General features: G+C 27.0%; 1 protein-coding gene across 2 annotated transcripts; it reads right to left on the reverse strand.

Moving 5' to 3' along the window:
• Positions 1-20824: 20824 nt before the first annotated feature.
• Positions 20825-24090, reverse strand: LOC114165840 (uncharacterized). 2 transcript variants are annotated; one of them, XM_028050438.2, is made up of 4 exons: positions 23901-24089; positions 23217-23429; positions 22048-22206; positions 20825-21348 (listed from the first exon to the last, which is right to left on the reverse strand). In XM_028050438.2, exons 1-4 carry the CDS (start codon positions 23904-23906, stop codon positions 21295-21297), a joined length of 432 nt encoding a protein of 143 aa, XP_027906239.1. In that variant the 5' UTR covers positions 23907-24089; the 3' UTR covers positions 20825-21294. The 2 variants fall into 2 exon arrangements, with proteins under 2 accessions (XP_027906239.1, XP_027906240.1); XM_028050439.2 differs by lacking the exon at positions 20825-21348 and adding an exon at positions 21358-21498 and having other exon boundaries at positions 23901-24090.
• Between the last annotated feature and the right edge of the window lie 846 nt (positions 24091-24936).

Genomic DNA, 24936 nt, shown 5'->3' on the forward strand with positions numbered 1-24936 from the left:
TTAATCTCAACTGTTCCGAGTGATGTTTTTTAAGTGAAGTTATCGAACCTTGAAAGTTGGAAATGTTGCTTTTTTTTTTTTTAATTTAGTTTCCTGTTTAATGATATGAACCAAATGGTTGGTAATTCTCACCGTTAGTTTTTGGGTTTTATGTTTGACTTTATTCTTGTTCAAGTTTTCTTGTAGCTAAATTAGAGTTTCAATTATTTATTCTGAAGTTAGGAACTTATATTCTTGTTTTATGAAAACAAAGTTATGTAAAGACAATAATTTTGGACAAACTAGATGTTTTGTTTTTAATTTTTATTTCCCCTTTGAAAACTGTTTAAATTTGGCTTTTTCCTTATTGGAGTTTTGTTTTTGTTTATTTACTATTTTGTTTTATTATTAGGATGTTTGGTTATTTTTCTTCGTTGTTTTTTAATACTTATAATTTAATTTAATTTTTTTAAAATTAATTAATCTAATCTCCTTTGGATGCATTTTTAATTTTGTTTCAATATTTTAAACATTTTTTATTTTATTTTATTTTAAAAAACAATTAATACAATTTTTTCTTTTAAATTAATGGTGATAGTAGAATTAGTTTGGTCTCAAGTAGTTTTGGAGAAGTGACACCTATTGTTCCTATCGTCTCATATATAAATATTCCTAACAGTTTTATAATTAATTCAACAAAAGAATAAGTATATTCACTCATTCTTTTATAAGTTGAAAGCTAATGTATTTGATTAATCAACATTGTTATAAACAATACTGTACAATAAAATGTTTAATTAATAACAAATTTTAGTAACAAAAAGATAGTTGGTTAATATAATGATCAAATTAGGTATCAATTTATAAACTAAAAGTATCAATAACTAAAATAATTTTTAAATTGATCACTAGAGGGTATTAGTTTTTAAATTTGTCATTAACTTTAGCTAGTGAAGTTTTAGTTACTAATGTCTCTGAATTTGTATTTAGATTTAGTGACTAATTTTGTTAGTAACTAATGTTAGTGATCAATTTAGAGACTAATTTACTATATAGTCAACTTATCCAATTTATAAACTATTTTAGTTACCAATAATTTTTAGTTTATAAATTAATACCTAAATTGATTATTATAGTGATTAATTATTTTTTATGTCTAAAATTAGTTATTAATTAGACATTTTTCTTGTAGTGTCAATTTACTTTAATTTAATTATATTAGTAATAATGTATAAAAGTGCTAATAAAAATATATTTAAAAGATAAATACTTTTATCAAAGTTTATTCTAAAAGATTAGATATTAATTACTAGTTTCCTTTCAAAATAATAAACTTCATCAATTTATAATAAAAATTGGCACATGGAATGCACAATAGCCATTTTTTAAGTAGGAAGAACATCGTCGATAAGTTATAAAAGACGATCTACTAATCCATTAAAAAAAAGTATGATATGAGTTAAGTATTTTAACCCCTATGATTTGTCATCGACTTGAACTAATAATAGAGTGGGGTGTATCAGAAAAACCTATAATAAAAAAATCTAAAATTAATTAATCCTCTTTTCACGTAACATAGTAATTGTCATTCTTACTTTCATGTTTAAAACAAAAATAGTTGTTTTGATAATTAGTGTTTAATTAAAAACTCTATTATCAAGCTAATATAAAAACTTTAGTTCTAAACGCTCGTTTATAAATTAAAACCAACAATACCAAAAAAATATATATTAAAAGAATGAATATTCTTCACTTATTTTCCCTATAAATAATTATCTCCTCTACAAAGATAATGAAAAAGAAATAAAATATTTATATAAAAGATAAAATAATGACACTTGGAATTATTATTTCCACAATAAACTTAAATGCTTTAAATAAAACGAAGGGGGTTAAAAATGAGCTTTTCAAGTGTAATAAAAGCCGAGTTAAAACTATCTTTATTGTTTGAAAAACTTTTCATTTATGCCATAATAGCTGCACTTATTATTGTGAGTTGTTTAAATAATAAGTGGTGCATTTATTTGTGTGTTGCTTTTACCTGTACTACTTATTTAGTGTTTATTGTTACAATTTATGTACTTATTTTATTTCTATTATTATATATTGTACTGTATTAAATTAAAATAAAAATAACAACCTATATTTTTATTTTTAGCTCATAGTAATTAAAAAAAAAAAACTCATTACTCTTTAATGTAAAAGTTAACTTTTTCGATAATTTCTTTTGCTTTTTATGCTTAAAAAAAAGTAAATGACTCTTGAACCAATTTGTCTACCCTACAAACTATCAATAATTAGGCTCAAAGTAAAATCTTAATCGATCATTTAATTGATTTTTCCTAACTCTAAAATGAATTGATCTTGATGGACTAGCCCAACTGAGTTACACCTATCTATTTCCATGAATATTGATTATCTTTTTTTGGATTGAATCCTATTATTGGCTAATATATTTTAGAATACGCACATCATCATTTTGGTATAGATATAAGACATTTAAATTATTATATAGTTTGTTACAAGGTATAGTAACTCACGCCTATAGAATAGTTGAAATGCTCTTGAGAAAATAAAATATACTCTTAAATATGGATGTAATTCAATATTATTGTTAACCGATATTATTGTTGTTAGTGGAAAAGTAATTAAGAAAAAGGTTAAATTGTGGTTTAGAAAACCTTTTACATTTAAAAGTTTTTTTTCACTACTTAAAAAACTCATATTTTCTTGTCAATTTTGTTTTGAAATTTTTTCTGTAGGAAATACTTATAAATTTTGTTGTAAAAAGAATTTGCAAGAAATTGCTATCAATTCTCTTGCAAAATATTTTGTATAAAACACTTTTCGCAACAAATTTTGTAGGAAATACTTGCAAATTTTATAATTTTGTGGGAAATGATTACCCACGAAAAAATTATCTGCCAATTAAAATTCTCAGAAAAAATTGACAGAAAAAAGTCTTTTCTTGCAAATTTTTTTAACAAATTTGCAAGAAAAATCCCATGTAATATAAAAATTTCTAGTAGTGTTTTTTTCTTTTTGTAGAGAAAACAATATATATATATATATATATATATATATATATATATATATATATATATATATATATTGATTTGTCGTATTTATCGAGATGGCATTGAGACCTTCAAGTTTCTCTAATAATTAACTGAAGATTCTAATAGCGTTCTTTACTTAATTCTGACTTGTATTAAAGTATTCTCTTTACTTATTTGTTTTTAAGAAATTGCCTTAAATATTGTTTACACAATGAGTTCTTCAAACTTTATATTCACATCCCAAACACTCTTTTCATAATAGTTTCTTCAAGCTTTATATTCACTCCAAAGAAGCATAAATGATTTAAAGAATGATATGAGATTTAGTGTTTAGTCTAAACAGGTTGTAAGATGCACTCTTAGGATATTACAAAAGGTACAAAAACCTTTAGAAACTTTTGTGCTCACAAAGAGCTTCATAAACAGAGATAGATAGTATTATTTTATTAAGTTCTTCATGCTTGAGAATGTTTTAAATGAGTATTCGAAAAGTTAACCATTACAATATGATGAATATGATGAAAGATATTTCTATCCCTAAGACATTTATTCGTAAGAAAGGTTAACCAAGAATTGCATTATGATAGACAATGATGCATGTGAATTTTAAAAGAGATTAGGTATGCTACAATTTTGAATATTCATTAGGTTATTATTGTTGAAAATATTTAGAATGCACATTTGATTTGAACGGGGAAGAATTGGATTTTGTAAATTGGATAATTTTTTTAGTAAATTGTAGATAAGTTAACCTAATGAATTTGAGATAATATTTGATTATTTGGACTGAATGTTATGTGGTAATGAATGTGGGTATGTTGAAATGATTGTGTAAATTTTAGTTTGAAGTATACAAGCTATATAATTATATATTTTATGAAATTGAAAATTTGGAAATCCTAGATCTGATTTGGATAATGGCTTGAATTGGAAAAAAAAATGTATTATGAATCTTTTCAAACTCATTTTTTAGTTGTTGATATATTATACATACTTGTTAGGATTTACAGAGGAGGTTTCACTTGGGAAGATACAACACACCAATGAGATATTGTGGTTCTATATGGTTATATGACATTAGTCTTACACATATAAGACATTAGGCACCACTTTTACACCAAAACGTTAAGGCAATGGGTTTATGGGTCTTTATTCTTATATACTGCTCTACTTTCTCATTTCTGGTCAATGTGGGACTTAGACTCACACTTGGATTTCTAACACTACTCTAATGATGTGTTGGTCACTCAAGCAAATATAACTAATTAGGATTCCAATTTATATTAGAGCAGTCAAAACGGATAATCCGATCCGATCTGACTCAACCCATTACGGGTTGATCACTTAGTGAGCCCAGTGGCGAAACTTGGAGAAAATATTTAGGGGTGCCAAATTAAATTTGTTATATATAATTTTTTTTAGTTAGAAAAAAAAAGTTTTTCATTTTTTCTCCTCATTTCCTCTGCTTAGAACAAACACACATAATAATAAAATTCAAAAAAATATGACTATTATTTGCTATTATATCATGATACTAAACCATGAATATTATTTTAGATAAGCTCTGTGTACCTCATCAATTTGATTTGGTGGGTATTATCAAATTTGAAGACGCTTTTTCCGAATCGCATTCTAATGAATTCTTAAATTCATTATATATAACTCTAGAAACTTTAGAGATTTGATTTTCATTGTCTTCACTTCTTGGTTCTCATAAAAATTTTAGTTAACATATATGCCGTTTTTTTTCATCTTTATCACAAACTTTCTTCTTCAAAAAAGGAATTAATTCTTTTACTCTTTATCATAATCTTTTTAATATAAATTTAACATCTCACCTATTTAGAAAAAAAGATAAAATTTATATTCAGAAATCACAATTATCACAATGAAAGACATAACAAAACTCATACCACTTTAATTAAATAAGCAACACAGTATAAATTCAAAACTTTAAAAAAAAATTACCTTAGGCAGCAAAAAAACACAAAATCCCTAAATTTCATAATTAAGGGTTATAATAATTTGGGAAAAAGTATAAGTAGGGTTCATACCAATTTCATAAAAGAATCCCTAAAATCATAATTAGATTTATACTAATTTGGGATAAACTTAATTTAGAGAAACATCTTAAAAAGAATCATAAATCTGACATACATAAATCATAATAAGATACTAACCTTGATCTGTGAGAGATCATGCGAGAATTACTTCAATCTCAATCTATGTGTTCCCCAAACCTCTGTTTTCCAATCTATCTCTTTGTATTTATTTCTTGGTTTAATTAGTCGGATGGTACCTACTTTCGTTCATATGTGTCCGTTTGGTACCCGCTTTTAAAAATGTGTCAATCTAGTCTAAACTTTTGAAAAGTGTCTTAATCAGGTCCCTTTCAGACAAAAATTATTATAGCCGTTAACTGTATTGATATTTAAAATGAATTACAAAATTAAGAATTGATATTTATATCAAAATTTAGGACCTAATATTTTTTTGCTGAAAAGGACCTAACTGAAGCATCTTTTCAAAAGTTGGGACTCAATTGTACTTTTTTAAAAGCAGGTATAAAACTAACACATCTAAATAAAAGTGGATACCATCCGACTAATTAAACTTTATTCCTCTTCACACACTTTCATGATAATTTACATAGTAAAAACATGCTATAACAAAAAAAAATCCTAATCTCTTTTATAAACCAATATTTCCATTAAACTTTTTATTTTATTTTTTGTTATAATTTTCATAATATAAATTTAATATAAATAATATATAAATATAATTTTAAATATATATATATATATATATATATATATATAAAATAAATTTAAAAAAAAATGGGGGAGCCGTGGCTCCCCTAGGTCAATTCATAGTTCCGCCCCTGAGTGAGCCAATCCAACCCGGCTCACTTATGAGCAAACAAAAAAAATTCCAACCCGACCCGACTCACCACTAATTGGTGGGTTAAACGGATTGGCTCACGGACTCACTTAATTAAAAAAAAATACAATTTTTTTATTTTTTTTCAGTCAAAACTAAATTATAATTCTAATTAAAATCTAAATAAACTTTAATACAATCCAAATATAAATGAAAATCACAAAAATACAAATTATATATATGTTGGCTAAAAAAACAACCTAACATGACCCAAATAAAAAGTCAAACTTAACAAAAAACACTTGTGTGACCTTTTCTTTGTGGGTTGGTAAGCCAATCCGGCTCATCACGGGTTCAATCCGAGTGAGCCGAGTTCTAGGTGAGCCGAGTCAAAAATCAACCCGTATTGAAATTTATAAAGGCTTAGGATAATGATAACCATCTAGTTTACTTAATTTCACATGTGCTTTTGACACTTATCGTGCATGAAATTGATATATGTCTTTGTAAAACAAATGCTAGATGTTGCTAGATGCTATATCTAACCAAATATTCTAATGTTTCTAGATGTTAGGAATAAATCTAACCGCTCTAGCTGAATATAGAATAATGTTTTTAATGCAAGGAGTCATTCAATCAGAAGTTAAGGAATCACAATGAATATGGTAATCTTAGGTTCTAAATTCCAGGAATGGATTTTAGATTACTATAAAAGAGTACTTTCAGGAACACTAAAGTAATTAACATAACTTATAAGCAGTGGCGGATCTTGGCAAAAATTTATGGGGGAGCCAAAATAATATACTCAATTTATATATTTAAGATTTTTGTCATTAATTTAGGAAAAAGTAATACATAATTTAATATAGCTATAATTATAACAGAAAATACATATATCTAAATAATATTATCATTCGTTTTTTCATATTCTTGAACTTATTAAATAATTGAATCATAACTATATTTTTTAGCTTTTTTTTTTCAATGTAAATAACCATATTATCTGCAAAATATTGATTTTCCATTTTACTAATATGCACATATCGATTCAGAAGTCATCACAAGTTTTTGTTCTCATCTTCACTTCTTTTTTATCAATTTTAAAAAATAAATTTATTCTTTAATTTTTTTTATCGCTATACCTGTCTATAAAACAAGTTTAAGACTAAAAAAATAATTTATTATAATTTAATCAAAAATTGAGAGACATAATTACTACAAATAACTATGATAATCAAGTTACACTTAAAAATCCTCTATAAAAAATCACATAATACATTATTTGCTTTCCTCTTTTCATAAAAAAATGAATATACAAAAGGGTAATGAGATAGAAAAAAATATGACTAAATATTAAACAAGTGTTGCACTACCAAGTGAGACAAGAGAAATTTTTTTTCCTTTAAGAATAAGAGAAGATATGAAAAAGATGAAGACAAAAGTAATGACGTTTCTGTTTAACTTTTTTTTTTCAATAACAAAAGAAATCAGATAAGAGTAAGAAACGAGTACAAGACGTGAAAAAGCACAAAAAACAATATGACAAAAGATAAAAATTATCTTAACAATTTTTTTTATTATATTTAATTTTATATTGTACTATTTATTAAAATTAAATTATGTACTTCATAAAAAAATAAAAAAATATCTAATTTATTTTTTATTAATTTTTGATATATTACTGTCTAATTTAAAATAATACACATAATTTAAAACATTTAAAAATATATAATTTAAAAAATTTTAAACACATAAAACTTAAAAAAAAAAAAAAGTTGAGGGGGCCATAGCTCCCGCCTGCTCCAACGTGGCTCTGCCACTGCTTATAAGCGAATAATTAACAATGTAATAAAAGAAAATTAGCTAAGTTCAATCTCAACATTTTTATAAACATCAATTACATCAATCATTAAGGTATTTCTATTTTCAAATTTATTAACTTTTGTCACGATTTCATTTCAAATTCAAATATAAGTCATTATTTTATTTAAACCAAATTTATGTTGATACAATCTTGTTGCACTATAATTGATCAGTGCACTTGTTAAAAAATTATATTCATATTAGAATACCAACATCTAGTTTTCTAGGCAATACACATGTATATATTTAGAGTCATTGATATTTGTATTTGTGTATATATTTTTAAAAGACATGCTTTAAATCTAGGTGAAAATTTTTTAGTTAAGAATGAATATTTTATTGTTTAAACGTTATAATGTATATCATACAAAACAAATAAGTTCTTCTTTTCTCTAAAACATCTCATCTCTATAAAACATCATAATTTTCTATATAATTTTGAGACACTCCATTTCTTTTATTAGAGCACACGACTTAAACAATAGCGAAATTTAGGCCAATCTAAACAAATTAAGGTTTGGTTTTGAGTAAGTTTTCTTATAGGGTTTTAGTTCACCACATGTATGATCTAAGTTGAAAAGACAAATCTTCATTCTTTTAGGACTATAGTGATATATTTGATTAAATTGAATTAAGTTCATGTTGTTTTGATCTACGGGCTATTTGGAGTTAGTTTTTGAACTTTCACTACTTAGGGCTATTTGGAAATGAAACATATTTATATAAGTGGATAATTGGTGGACAAAGGATTTATACAAATCCTTGATTGTGTGAGCTATATTTATTTTAGTTAAATTATTGTTATTGAAATACTATTTTAATTTTTTTTGACATGTTTTTGATAATTGGATTTTTGGAATTGAATGTTTTGTTATTCAATAGTGCTTAAAATATAATTGAAATATAACAAGTATAATTTGAACAATACATGAAGGATAAATTATTTTAGATTGAAAAGTTAGTTTGGTTAGAATCACAACACAAGTTTGTGATGTTTATTTACCTTGCTCAAGTTACTAAGGGTGAGATAAACATTTATATTCTCAAATCCAATCCATAACTATCTAAATTCATATTATTTTAAGTTTTCTTAAATTAATTTATTTCAAATCAAAATTCATAATTTTAGATCTTAAGTCTAATTCATTTAATTGAACTTGGATTGGATATATTTTTGGATTTTAAAAATCTAAGATCAATGTGTGTCTACGTCATTTCAAGTTATGAAATGTTAGATTGGGTCATACCCGAGTAAGGTAGGTTGAGCTCATGCAAGGTCAACCCAAGTTGGCACATGTTAAAATCAAGTCAACGTGAGTCTAGGTCAAATAGAGTCAATCAGATCTCAGATCGAGTTGAGTTAACCTAGACCCAAGTCAAACCAAGTGAATTTAGACTTAAGTCAAGTCAAACAGCTTAAACCCAGGTTGAAATCAATATGCCTAGGCTTAGGTTGAACTGAGTAAGCCAAGTTAATCTGAGTCGATTCAATCTTAAGGTTGAGTCGAATCGATTTGATCCTAGGTCATGCCAAGTCGGCCTGATCTCAGATCGAGTTGAATTGGCCTGATCCCAAGTCAAGCCAAGTCAATCCTAACCTAGATCGAGTTGAGTCAACATGGTCTAGGTCGAGCCAAGTCGATTGGACGTAGGTCAAATTGGTCAAATTGAGTCCACTTAGGCATAGGTTTAGGCGAGTCTGCCCAGGTGTAGGTTGAGGCGTGTTTTCTCAAGTACAAGTCAAGACGAGTTAGTCTCACCTAAATCAAGCTAAATCAGAAGCTCAAGTCAAGTCAAGTCGACACTAATTTTTGTTGACTCGAGTTAGCTCGAGCCTAAATTTAATTGAGTAAGTTCATGCCCCTGTTAAAGAGACGCAATATAAGGATGTATATAAAAAAATAGATGAATATAGGAATATATATATATATATATATATATATATATATAATATCTTAATTAAAAAATAAATATTAAATACACCCATACTCGTTTCTAATAAATACAGAAAATTTTCAATAAAAATTAAGAGGAATTTGAATAATACTCGTAACATCTTGACACAAGTATATAATTATATATTAGAAATAATATTTGTACTTGACCGACCTGCTATGAAGATATGTTCATGTTTCTGATGATAACTATAAATGTTTCATGCATTTGGAGCTACGCACTTTAGTCTATTAAACGCTATATTCAAGACCCTTTGGACCTACAACAAGTCACGATGAAGGACGAGAGTCATGCAAATATGATTTGTCCCTACACACTCTCCGAGTTTTTTTTTTTCTTTTGTGTTTTTCGATAATAATATTTAACATTGGGAAGTTTTATTCTTGCATATTAAAGATAAAAACTAATAGAATCCAAGTTTTATATGGACTATGTAGTAGTAATGCATGACTAGATGCTAATTACTATTTATAACATTTAGCATTATTAGTAAGGAGAAATTATGGGATCACACATGTGGAGCCATTAACTGTAGTAGATCAATAAATTAAATGATTTAATTTCATTCATAATTAATTAATTAAATACAACTCAAGATTATCAATATACTTGATTAAATGGGATTTTATTTAATAAATACCATTTCAACTTATAGTAGACAAATAATCCAATAAAATTCTTGGAAGAAGTCATACAATATATATATATATATATATATATATATATATATATATATATATATATATAATTTAGGGTTAAATATGTTTTTGGTCCTCCAAGTTTTAGTGAAATTTGGAATTGGTCTCTCTTCGAAACTTTTGACCAATTTAGTTTTTCATCTTTAGAAATGTATGGATTTAGTCCTTTTAACCAGATTTTGTTAAGTTTATCTCACTTTTCAAGTGCATTTCATGATAGTATTTAAATTGTTTACATCGTTTGACCCATTTTTGCTTAAATGCTAACTCAAATATTATTATAAAACACGTTTGAAACTTCAAATAAACTTAACAAAATTTGATTAAAAAGACTAAATCCACGCATTTCTAAAGATGAATGATTAAATTGATTAAAAGTTTCAATGAGGGACTAATTTCAAATTTTACTGAAACTTGAGAGACCAATAACATATTTAACCCAAAAATTTACTTTGAAAGAAGGAAACAAGTATCTGAACTTTTGGACAAAGGTAGGACCAAGAAAGATGAAGGTCCTTGCAAGCAATGTTGAGTGATGACAATGACCAGCTTCTATTGCCAATGCTACATGCATGCATTTGTTTCTATATATTAGATCTAAGATTTTCTTGTTATTTCGTACTGTACCAAAAGAGAAGTCAATTTTCTTTTAATCTTTGTTTCTCCGAATTATAGATGCATGCATGTAGAGAATGATTTTTTTTTTAAAGAAATATTGATTTTGAAAAATTATTTGATTTCATATTTCAGTTTAGATAATTTCACACTGTAATACTTTGTTTGTTAAGTAGTTGATATTATTATTTGTTTAAGAATTAGTTTTATAGTGCAAGAGAAGTACTCAAAAGATTTCATGATTTTAATCCTTTTGGTGAGAAAAACAAATGATTCTAATATTTTTGTGTTATATATTATTAAATACTCTTTTATATAATATATTATATATTATCAAATATAATAATCTATTATAAATATAATATAATCAGTTATCTTTTTAGTTTGTTAGTGTGCTTGCTATTATATATAATTTTTTATAAATAAGACACGTTTTAAATTCAATGAATCAATTATACAGTTTTTTATTTATTAAAAATGATTTCTTTTGCATTTATTCCAATATTTTTTTTTATGAATATTATGGTTGAAAACTCTAATATTTCACGGATGAGTAATCTTAGCAATATGGTTATGTATTTACTCTAAAATGTTAGTCATTTTTTCAATGGTTTACTTTTATCTACTATTTCTATTAATCCTTTATTTAAGGATAGATGGATCACTAAATTTATGAGTCATGTTACTCATCCTTTGTTATGTTTTTAATAATTTCATTTATTAAACCATATGTTGCTCAACCAATTCGATATTTCTATAGTAATTAATGACATTTTTCAACTTTATCCTACATTGTGCTTTATAATGTGTTTTTATGCATCTCAATTCAAATTAATTTTAATTGTAGGTGTTTTTAATAGTGTGGGCAATGATGAATTATTGATGTAATAAATCAATCACCAACTTATGGAACAAGATACATATAAGTTTAGGAAAATTATTTTTTAATAAAGTTTTGTTAACATTTTTGATAATACACATGTGGTCATACTTCAATGGATAAAAGAAATATTTGATGTGACTTGAAAAGAAAAGAGAAAAGTTTGATGTGTGTTGAAAAACAAACTTTGTCACACTTCGTAAAAAAAATTGTCAAAGTATTATAATTCATATGTTTATGTCACAAGTTTGCAAGGATGACTATAGTAAAAGACCAAACATTATGAACATGATAGCGAGTCAAATGTGAAACTATTTACTTTTGGAATAGCATGTTAAAAGATGAGATTTTGTATTGTTGGATTGAAACAGACTAAAATACGTGTTCCTTATTTGACAGTTATTACTACCGATTTTATATCATTAACAAATCTAAAGCTATACTTACATGTGTTTCATTTTATAAATATTTTGATATATTATCAAATAATAGTCATATCTCTAGGGTTTTACAAAATGGACAAAGGATTTGAATATAAATGTCTCGGGTCTGAAATCGAAGACAAATTGTTAAAATAACTACGGCCAAAAATCCTTTCCTACACCGGTAATTGATCCAAGCAGTTAATGAGACAAGAATTGATAATAGGGTCGATGATAGTTATACAACTCAAATATACACAAAGATTATTGAATGTTGTAAGAGTGTGAGTTGAGTGTCATAACAAAAAATATGTAGAAAAAAAAAATGAAGGTCATGAGGCGTTTTTCTTCCACATCTTTGTATCTTTGTGTGAACCATTCATTGAAGTTATGAGTGAAACGGATTGATAGTTTAGCTTTCAATTATTTGTAATGTGCAATAAAACTTTAACATTTAGTTTTTTGTGTATGTTTATGTTCATTGATTAGTTTGTCTATGTTTATATAAATTGATATGATTGTAATTTGTGCCTAAATAATTGTACATTCACATAGTTGAGGAGATATTTTCTTATTTTTTTCTTGTCTTTTATATTGTAAATATATGTTTTCGGGAGAATGATGTTCTAGTGATTTATAGATTTAAAATAAAATATATGTATGTATGATTGAATTATATTATATCATAATGAAGGAAAAACAAAATATTTTTGTAGCTCCAAAAAATTGGTATTTTCTTTTTCTCGTGGCCATTCATTTTCACCTAAACTTGTGTCCTTTTGAATTGTTTGAGCGTGATTTAAGAGATGGACATAAAATAGCACATGAAACATAAACACACAGTTGTGATGTACTAATTTGAAGAGATGGCTCACGTGAGTCTCTTAACTTTTTCTTATTGAGATTTTGCCATAACACCAAATAGCAAGAAAACAAATAAAGCTACAAATCATTAATGGCAAGACCCCCTAAAGTAATTGGCAGTAGTTTAATTGACCTCATTGGATCATTTTTGTATTATTGTTGTTGTGGTTAAAATTCCTTTTTTTGTTCTAATTTTTATTGAATTTTATCAAATAAGTTCTAATTTTGTTTTTGTATTTAAATAGGTCTTAATTTTTGTAATTTTATTCAATTTTTAGGTCCTTTTTTACTAAAATCATTTAAATCATTAATGGTCATTAATAGTAACTGCCACATGTTACTTCCTCTTTTTAATTTTTAATTGTTTTAAATGTCCACGTGTCAATTCAGCAGCGTGTCACTTGTTTTATATTCAATTTGGTTTCTATATTTGTTATTTTTGTTCAATTTAGTCTCAATTTTGGTTAAAATTGTCCAATTTTGTCCCCGTCAAAGATGAGACCAAATTTAATTTTTGTATAAAAATTATAATGATGTGAATTTTAATATATTGTATAAAAATATTTATTTAAAAGTGTGAATTTTAATATAAAAATGAAATTTGGTTTAAATTTGGAGAAAGATAAAATTGGTTCATGTTAACAAAAATTGGGACTAAATTGAACAAAACTCACGAATATATGGACCAAATTGAATATAAAACATTGACAACTCTAACACGTGGCACGCTGCTGGATTGACACGTGAACATTTAAAAAAAGTAAAAAAAAGTAAAAAAAAAAAACACGAAGTGATACGTGACCGTCACTGTTCAGGGCCGTTAATGATTTAAACAGTGTTAGAAAAAATGACTTACTTCGAATAACTCCAATATTTTGAATGTTTTAGTCACTATATTTAAAAATTATTCGTTAAAATAATACATGCTTTAATAAATATTTTTAATTAATTTTTATAATTACATAGTAAAAGCTCTTGTAATTTTTCATCAACATAAACTACAACTCATAAAGATTCATTGAAACAAAAAAACAGGTTAAAAAATATTGACGTAAAGATTGAAAGCTATAATTTGTATGGATATATAAAAAAAGTAATGTTCAGGAACTAACTAATTCATGGAGATTACTGAGACATACAAATTATTATTTTGTAGAGTGTGAATAAACTAATTGCATTACATGTTTGTTTTTTTCACAAAAAACAAAAAAGGTAAACCTTCAATTTAGGAGATGGGGTGGACCAAAGCAAGTGTGAGAATGTGAGTGTTCTCAAAGATAAAGGCAATATTTTTCTCAAATCCAAGTTGGTGGTGTGCAGTGTTTGGCTTCTTCACGGAAAATTCTCAATCCACTTTTTTTTTCAGATTAATAGTCTTTATCATTTTCAAAAAATGGGTATTTTTTTTTCTTTTGATTAACCTCCTACTTTTAAACTCATAAACTTTTCTCTCTTTATAAACTTGATATATGTTAAAAAATAAAATTTAACCTTAATTCTACGTTACAAGATTAGATTTATATTTTATGAATTAATTTTAATTTTAATTGATATAAAGTTTGCAAAACTTTTTCACTTTTCTTATGGTAGATTTTAAACGACCGTAATATTATATAAAAGATTCGGTATAACTCAGTATTATAAAATTAATTTATAAAATAAGATTTGAAAAATGATATTATAACTCTCATTTATTTAATTCATTTCATTTATTGTCTGAGATAATTTAGTGTAAATTATTGATTTTTTCAAAAAAAAGTGATATATTAATAAATTATATACACTAAATCGTATCAAAAAAATAAAGGATTAAAATAAAAAATGAAAGTCATATTATATATTTCAATAAAATTTATATTTACTTATATACTCCATCTTTATAACAAGGAAAAAATAGAAGTATTATAATATATTATTTTGTTTAGCAAAAGGCAATGAGTGAATGACAGAGGATAGGGTTGTGGGAGTTAGTAAAGGGAAGATTTTGGCATTAAATAATTGGGAGTTAGCTCAATACTTTGCTGTTTTTGCTTCTGCTCCTCACAACACTCAGAATCATCAATTAGGTCCACTTATGAATCATACCTTAATACTGCAAAAACACTGAAATTTTCAATTTTTCAATTGCACACTGAATCACAATGGGACCTTCCAACACATGCTTCATTTTATCACATTCATCATTAAACATGTGATTACCACTTTCTTATTCAACACGATTTCATTGTAATTTTGTCTATTTAACTTTTATTACGGAATAATTCATACCATCTCTGATCATTTTTTTTAGTTATCCTATGATTCAATTTTTCATCAAAAAGTTACTCAAACTAAACAAAAAAAGTCATATATAATTCAGATTTAATTTTATATAAAATCTGAATCAAATCAAAGCATGATTAAATATCCGTTTCCAATAATGCTGACTAAATTTCACAAATATTTTTTAAACAAAAAGTTATTTCAATCAATACACTATAAACCTAATGATATACTGTTGATTACGATTAGAATGTATTATTAAACTCAATTACTTATAAAAATAAAAATATTTTTTTTTCAGCAACATTTTTAGTTCACATTTGATTTGATTAATAGTATATGTTTAGTGATACTACTACAATAGCTATTGGGCCTCATGTGAATAGTGATGGACTAACTGATGGAATAAGAATGGACCAAAACTTATATCCCCATCAAATTTATTTTCCATCTCACGTCAAAAGTTTTTGGAAAATATTTTTCGAGATGATCTATTTTCAAAAAAAAAAAAATTCCCAAATTATTTATTGTATTCCAAAAAATAAATTCCGATAGTTGTAGGGTGTCAAAAGAATTTTGTTACGGTGCACAAAGTTATTCCCTATGATTTATATGTTTATATAATGTAAATAAGGCGGGTTTTTGTTACACCTCCATATATTTCTTTTTGAATTTTCAAATAAGAATCTTTTTCCTTTTTTTAAACATGATTTTCAGATTATGAAATTCGGAGTTTTTTTTTTTTAAACATATTTTGTTTTTGGACTGCATAATCTAAGCTATATTCTTAGAGAAAAATTATTTTGGATTACATATTTTTGGATTGCGCGATCCTAAAAGGAGTAAAATAAGAATTCTTTTATATATAGTATTGCAGAAAAAAAAAACATATGAAGTTGAATGAAGAAATATATGGAGGTGTAGAAAATAATGTTTTTAATAACCACCAAAAATTTCCTAAGAGTATGGAAAAAAATGAAATATTTTTTTAAAGTAAAATTTTCATATTATTATTCTAAAAATATTTTTATTTTAAACTAATTTTAGTATATTAAAAAAATTCTTTCAAATATTATGAACATTTTATCCGGATAATTGTGAATAGTTCCCTTTATCAAACCTCCAATGATAATCTAACTGTTGTAAATGAATAACCAGTCCGATCCAACGATGAATTTGCAGTTGTAATATGAAATCTATTGTTATGTATTTTCAATAAGGCTAAAATTTTCTTGTCCTCTTATTCATATGAAAAATTAAATTAAACTCGTAATTCTTAATTAGTGTAATTAAATTTTCTGATTTTAAAAATGATTTGACTAAGTTTTTTTTTAGATTGATGTTACCATCGTGTTTGTACATTTTATGTATCAATTTGTAGTATCTTTATGTTGCAAAAATAAGATTCAGATTTGAGAAGGGAAAGAAGAAGAATAGGGATTTTGCGAAAATGAATATTTTGCAAAGGGGATTTATGCAAAGGGGAAAAAAAGAATAAGTATTTTGCAAAGTGGGTCAGTGCCAGCCCTGTTCAATCTTTCAACTCTTTTTTTGATATCAAGCTAGCCCGACCTGACTCAATTTTTACGAGCCAGAAGCAGGGAGAGTCTAAATGGGTCAGGTTGGCCCGTTTTGACACATTGACTTGAAAGACCCTACAAGAAGCATTTCTTAACACTCTTCCTCCAATCCAAGACATCCTCCTCCTGTTATCAAGTTGTCCGAGATATGTTAGGACGAAATGTCTCCAAAGTCTCGGGTGAGGGAGTGCCTACAAAGACATTCTGATGCTCAAGTCAAGTATGTGTATAAGATAATAATAAATGCTAGAATGAATATGTAATAATTACCTTATAAACAATGTTATTTATAGTGGTTTCATAGGCTTTTACGTGGTTGGGCCTAAGTCATCTAGGCATTTACCTCTCTTAAGTTGTTTAGGGTTTTTCTAATCCATCTTATGTTTTAATCTCCTTACCAACTATGTTTGATCCTCATTTGTTCCTTTAAGTGGGGTTATTATGTGTTATTGTCCTAATTGAGTCTAAGATAGTCCTCAATCACATATGATACAATTTGGGTGATTCCATACAATGCCAACATCATTATTATTGTTATAGTTATCAAACTTGTGAGTTAATTCGTAACTCATACGAGTTTACCTACTCACTCATGGCTTCCAAGTCAACTCGCAAGTAAACTCATTTTTTAAGCGAAAATCGGTATACTCATTCAAACTTGCGAGTTTGTAAGCGAATTGGCGAGTTCGACGGGTTAAATCTAAAACGACTTGCATGACATACTTTTTGAAGAAAACTCATCAAATTAGGGTTTCAAATTAAGCCCCTTCTTCTTCCTCCTTCTAAACTTGCTCTATCAAAACACTGCAAGCCCCCTCTTGCACTCTCTTCCTGCTCAATATTATCATCGCTCGTTGTCGCGATTATTCGCCGTTTGCATCGCTCACCGTTACGACTTACAGTTCTTCAGTTCGAAAGCTGAGATATGTGGGAGGAAAGTGTGGTGGGTGGTATGCTAGTTTTAGGATAGAAGATACGAGAGCTAATATAATATATTATTTATAAATTAATTTTTAATTGATTTTTATGATTAGGAATTAAATTTTAAATTTTAAATTTTAATTAGGATTAGAAATTATTTAATAATTATGTAATATGTTTTTTAGTTTTGTACTTGAAAATTTAAATTAAAGATCAATTTAAAGTATGTCTAAAAATAGACCACAATAAATTAAAAGCAATCTAAGTGTATTTTTGTAATTGTATTCTTTCATGTAAAGTAATTTTTACAAGTTTACGATTCGAGCTTATAGGTCGAATTTATGAAGTTCTCGCAAGTTTAAGTAAACTTTTAGAATTTGATATAAGAATGATTTTTGTAAATTGGAACAATCTTCAAATCAAATAAATTTGAAATAATTGAGTGTTCCCCATTCATCTCAATCCCTAAATTGATACAATGCAATAAGTTGGTTCTTCCTCGTAAAAGAGGATCTTTAATTTATGTTGTTTACTTGTTTTCTAATGTTCCTTGTGTAAGGAGTCTCCAAACATGGTCCTAGTTTACCTTTTCATTTTCTAGGGTTAGGTTTATGTATCTGATATAACTCTAACGGAGTAATAATATATATTAGTTTGTACCTAGTGCTTTTCAAAAAAGTTGGATTGTTGGAGTGAGAACTAAAATTAGATGCCTAAATGAATCAAAAGGCAGCACCCATCACAAACATTGGTTCATGTTTATGGACAAATCATTGACCTCTAAATAATTTTGATTGGTTTCACATGTACTAGTATATTTTTTCTTGATGTCTTGCTATTAAGGATAATGTTGTAATAACAATTAGGGATAATGTCATAAGACTTGATAAAAGATCCAAAGTGAAAATGGTATCATGAAGATAGTCTAATAATAAGGTCTTAAAAGAATTATCTATTACATATTAAAAAAACATATACTACTAAAATTACTATTTTATCTTTTTTTTTTTATTAATAAGTGGCACAAAAATTAATTTTTTCGTTATTTTAAAACTTTAATTCTTTTATAAAAGATTGTACTGAAAACTTTGTTTTTAACAAGGCCTGGCTAATGGGGATAAGGCCTCGTTACCATTTCAGAAATCAATTCCTAGACTGTTTCTTTCTGTACCTCCATAATTTCTTGCATTATTTTCATTCCGAAATTCCAATTTTATTCTTTAGTTTAGGGTTTTCATTTTAAGTTTTGGAATGTACAATCTAAAGGCATTTCGGAATGTATAATCTAGAATACGGTTTTTGTATTTCGGAATAAAAAATACATTTTAAATTACATAGTATGAAATATATTTTTAGGAAAAAGAAGGTGAAAAAGAGTAAAAGAGGTTGGTGGAGGAAGATATGATGGTGAAGAGTGGAAAGAGAGGCCAGTGAATTAAAATGTATGGAGATGCATAATCAAGAATAAATTTGAGGTTTCATTAAGAATCAAGCAAAACAAATTACTTTAGTTTTATTTTTACAAAACAATAAATATAGACCCTTGCGATCAGCCTAGTGATATTATTAATAATATTAGAGTGAAAAACTAATATCAAATCACCAATATAATAAATTCAGTGATATTTTAAATTTTCAATATATATATATATATATATATATATATATATATATATATATATATATATATATATATATATAAGAGAAATAGAGTTTAAAGCCAAAAGTAATTATAATAGAATTATTTTTAATAATATTATCTTTTCTCTCAATATTTAATGAATCTAGTCAGTAATATACGCTTTGGCTATTCAATTTAAAAGAGGGAAAAAAAAGAGAGGAAAAGAATAGCTCTCCTAACCTATTTTTGATGTATGCATGTCTACTTAGATAAGTTGACCCAAAAAACAAATCACTAAAATAGTCTTGTCGCTTGTAATATAAATTTATTTTTAAAATAATTTTAATAGACATTATAATAATTAGACTCATAAAATTACTAATGATATAATAATTAATATTAAATGATAAATATAGAGTGAAAGACTCCATAAAAAAAAATACTAAAACTAACATACATTATTTCACTCCAAAAGAAAATCAAAATCCTGTTGGTAAAATAAAATTTTAATAGAAAGATGAAAGTAAAAAATTTTGTCTTTAATTTTATTAATAGTTAGAAAAATTTGTCGATAATTATTAATGATCATATATTATTGATGACCATAATTTTTGCCAATTACTATATTTTGATTATTCTTTTTTCAATTTGATAAAAAATTTACTTCTATTTTAACGATAGATTTTTAAATGTAATTACATGTTTTATCCAACTAGAAAGATATAGCTCAGTCGGTAGAATTTCGATCTTATAATTGGATAATTGTACGGACAATAATAATAGGATCTTATACTTGAATTAGTGACTCACTTTTTTTATATAATGAAAAATTAAAACTCAAAACGAGATAACAAAAGTTTTAACATATGATTACTAAAACATTCGATTATCAACAAATTTTACTGACAAATTAGTTATCAATAATAATATTTAATAATGACAAAAATTTTAAATTATTAATAAATTTTACTATCAAAAATATTTATTAATAATAAATATTTTAAAATCCATCAATAAAATCAATTTTTCCAACAAATTTTTATTTATCAATAAAATCTCATATAAATACGAAATTTCTTATAATACCTACACGTACATACACACCTTGTATTCAATAATAATAATAATAATCATTTCTTTTCAACTGACATTATTTTGATTTAGCCATAACCTCAAAACAAGATGATATCAAATCCCATTTCCATCAACCCTAGACTCAAAAGAGAAAATGAAAATTGCCTTTAATTGAATTAATAACCTAACAACATCTTCAGATACAAAACTTCAATTTCAGTGTGGGCCTTTGGCATTTCTCATAACTCTGAATAAAGAACCTACTAAGACAAATCAATGAAATGAATATCCAACATTTAGGAATATATCTGACAGGAACAAAAAAAAAGCTATCTTTAAACTTCTGGTTCAGAGTTTTTACAACCAAAGTTCAAGACCTATCATCAATGATTTCACCCAAAAGTACATAGAAAAAGACAAACTAAAACACCCCAACATAAGCCAAACGGTAAAAACCAAAGAATAACTAAACAACAAACATCTTGCCACAATAATCATGTGACTATATATAATAATGGTGAAATCTTCTTGGTCCCTTTTGGATTAAATATCATCCAATCAAGTATCTGTTCTCTATTTCACTTGTATTTACATTGGCTCCTCTCAACTTTCCTTCAATCTCAGGCAATGCATGTTGGTATCAAACAGCTTCGAAAGAAGCACAACCCTCTCTTCTGCACTCAACAAAAGCATAAAGTGAGATAACAATTACAAAAAGGCAATTTGTCAAACACATTAAATGCAGAACGAAAAGGTTTTAGTCACTATGAAAGTAAAGTTCAACAAGAATGTGAGCTTAGTTGAGAGAAACACAACCCTCTCTTCTGCATTAAGGAAAAGCAAAAGATACAATAAGATAAAAATTAGAAAGAAAGCTTGTTAACACTTTTGCTAAAGATGCAAAAGGAAAAGGTTTGAATATGCAATGCAATGAGTTTGTGACATTATGAAAGTAAAGATCAACAAAGATGTGAGCTTAGTGGAAAAGAAACACAACCCTTTTATCTTCTGCATTAAACAAAAGCAGAAGATACTATGAAATGAAAATTAGAAAGGGAAGCTTGTTGAAACTTTGGCTAAAGATGCAAAAGGAAAAGGTTTGAATATGCAATGAGTTTTTGACATTATGAAAGTAAAGCTCAACAAAGATGTGAGCTTAGTGGACAAGAAACACAACCCTTTATTACATCTTCTGCATTATTCAACAAAAGCAAAAGGTTAAATAACAATAACAAAAGGAAATTTGTCAAAACTTTTGCTAAAGATGCAATAGGAAAAGGTTTTGAATATGCAATGAATATGAAAGCAATAAAGCTCAACCAAAACGTAATGTTAGTGGAGAAGAAAAGTTAAAAGGGTTAAAGAATTAAGACCTTCCTGGTTTTGGCATAAAGTAGCTCTGGTGAGATCTTGTACAAGTCTTCATCCACAGGCTTTGGTTTTGGTCTTGAAATTGGACTAGGTAGCTCCTTCACATTACTCACCCAATTCTGCTTTTTTGCTTCTTTTTCATGCTGGCAACGTACCTTTTCCTGCAATGTCAGCAACAAATTAAGAACCCCATCAGAAGAAAAAAAAAGTTACCTTTGAAGTAAGATGAATGTTTACTCTGCATTGTATGATTCATTACTCATCATTACATTGGAAATTTCATCTTTGATTACTTTACTACCTTGCTATGACACCAATGGATCCCATTGTCTGTGGTTTTAGTGACCAATTGACATGGACAACAAAGCCTAAAGTTGCACCTATTGCACTAAGTTCTTTATAATCATACTTTATTACAAAAGTATTAATTTAAAACTGTTAATCATTGACAGATACACAACTTCACCAGCAATCTGTGTGCTATTGAAAAAGTTTATGTGACAAAAATTTCTCACCCTGTGGCATGAATCATGAGTGTCATTTACTATAGTAGGGCCCACAATAAAGTGTGTCTACATAGTATAAAGAAATGTCACAGAGAAAGAAGAAGACAAAGTTGTTTTGTTTTTCAACACTCATGGTCTAACCCTGTCATATGCTTGAAACATTGGAACTTCGTTTTCTAGTCATTAATTTTCACCTTCTTTTGATGCACCAACCTTGGTTTAACGAATTGAAAATACAACACCCTTTATCATGATCAAGCACAAGATAACATAAAAAATGATCAAAAGACAATGAACTGTTGAACTAATTTGTGCCTTTAATAATGTGCACACAGGTTAATTATAGAACAACACTTAGTGTCACTTTAATCACTTTAATAATCTCCTATTAACGTGAATGACTCATACCAGTAATGATTAACTTATATTCTAGCAGAAAAAACAAAACCCTTGTTTCTGTACAAGAAATTTTCATTCTTTTCAGCTAACCAGAAACAAGTAGTGTTAAGCCAACACAGAGTGTAGAAGAAATATGCAGATTCACCACTAACTATCAAAAACTCATGCATCACTCACTAAGAAGTTTATCCTAAAAAAAAAACACTAAGGAAAAATTCAGAGAAAGAAGAACTTAGAACTTAGAAGCATATTGAACATACACATACCCTTCTACGAGGAACAACAATCATAGCAGGTGTGACAACATCATTTTCATACAAGTCCCCAGTAACATAGAGGTCTCTGTCTTCAGACTCAGAATAACTGTATCTTAATAAACCAGCTTGTCTTGCAGACTCAAAGCACTGAGTGAAGGGAAGATTATCATTCCAATCCCAGCTCCCAAATGCTGGCACATGATGCCTCTTGTAGTAATATTCCTACACAAGAATCAACACATCAGCAACAAAAATCACTCTTGGTATCACAAGAAAAATAGTCACAATGTTTTAAAAACGTATACATAGTTGTTCAGTCACTTGCATCAGTTTTTTTTTTTTTTTATAGTATCAGTAACCCCAAAACATCATGGTTAAATAAACAAGTAGCATAACAAAATATAACACTACGCTTGATTTTCTGACTCTGGTTTTTCTCTCAGTTTAGAGAGAGTAACTTCAGTTCCATATTACTGATTACCCTTTAAAGAATACATTAACAAGTTCAAATTTTGACTTAAAACTCAGTTTCCATATATAAGTTTAAGAACTTGAATCAAAACATACACCAAGTGAGAATAACATAGATAACAAAATCATCAATAAACTCAAACATGAAAGTAAAAAAAAACAAGTAGCATAACACAACATGAGTAGAACAATAGCAGTATAATACAAAGACTCATGACTTACTTCCATTGCAGCTACACAAAGTGTTTGTGAGGTGAAAGAGTGTGTTGAGTGATGACTGAACAAGGAAAAAGGGTTTATGGTTGAGGCTCTCAGAGTTGGAGGTGAAGGATTTAAAAAGAGAAGAATGTGTGATGTGTTTGTGTGAGAGAAAGAGAGAGAGAGAGAGAGAGAGAGAGAGAGAGAGAGAGAGAGAGAGAGAGAGAGAGAGAGAGAGAGAGAGAGAGAGAGAGAGAGAGAGAGAGAGAGAGAGAGAGAAGGTAGAAAAAGTGAAGTTGACAGGGTATGGAGAATGAAAGCAAAGTGAGGTAAAAAGAAGAGAAGGGAGATAAAGAAGTTTCACAGTGAGAAACAGAGGGACAAAGAGGTGAGGGTATGAGAAAACAATGAGTAAGGTGAAAATTGAAAGGGTTATGTGTTGCTTCTTTTGTTTGCTTCTGTGTAATATCCCAAGACAATGTCACAGAAAAAGGCTCCTCATAAACAATGTTAAAGGTGCAAATTTTTTTATTTAAAATATTATTTATTTTCTTGTTCTAGTTTCTAAGGATTTAAATTTTTCATGTATTTTATATATGTCAAGCTTTTTTATTCAGGCATGTCATAGATTCAGTACTTTAGAGTAGCCTTTTTACCTGTGTTGGAGCTAAGACTTGAAATAAAAACAAAAGTGCTCTACCATGCATGAACTACTCTAAAAAAGGATTACAATTTGTTTTAAACTAACAAAAATTAATTAAAATTCAAAAATTTGGTTTTATATGTCAATTTTTTTAATTTTAATTAAAAAAATAGCGTTATCTGTCGAAAGTCTCACATCAACTACAAGAGATAAGCCAATTTCATAATATATAAGTGAAGTGTAAAACTTATCTTATAAGTCGATTTTGTGAAATTGAATTAGACTTAAAGTTCGCTTATGATATTATCATCTTTCAAACTATGTGTTCTCTACTTCTCAAGACATGGATCATGTTAAATGTATATTTGTTTTCAGCAATTTTTTGTTTATCAAAATCAAGACATGAGTTTTATAATT

This window comes from Vigna unguiculata, chromosome 10, assembly GCF_037176805.1.
Source record: "Vigna unguiculata cultivar grain cowpea cultivar isolate G323 ecotype 2 chromosome 10, ASM3717680v1, whole genome shotgun sequence".
Taxonomy (NCBI): Eukaryota; Viridiplantae; Streptophyta; class Magnoliopsida; order Fabales; family Fabaceae; genus Vigna; species Vigna unguiculata.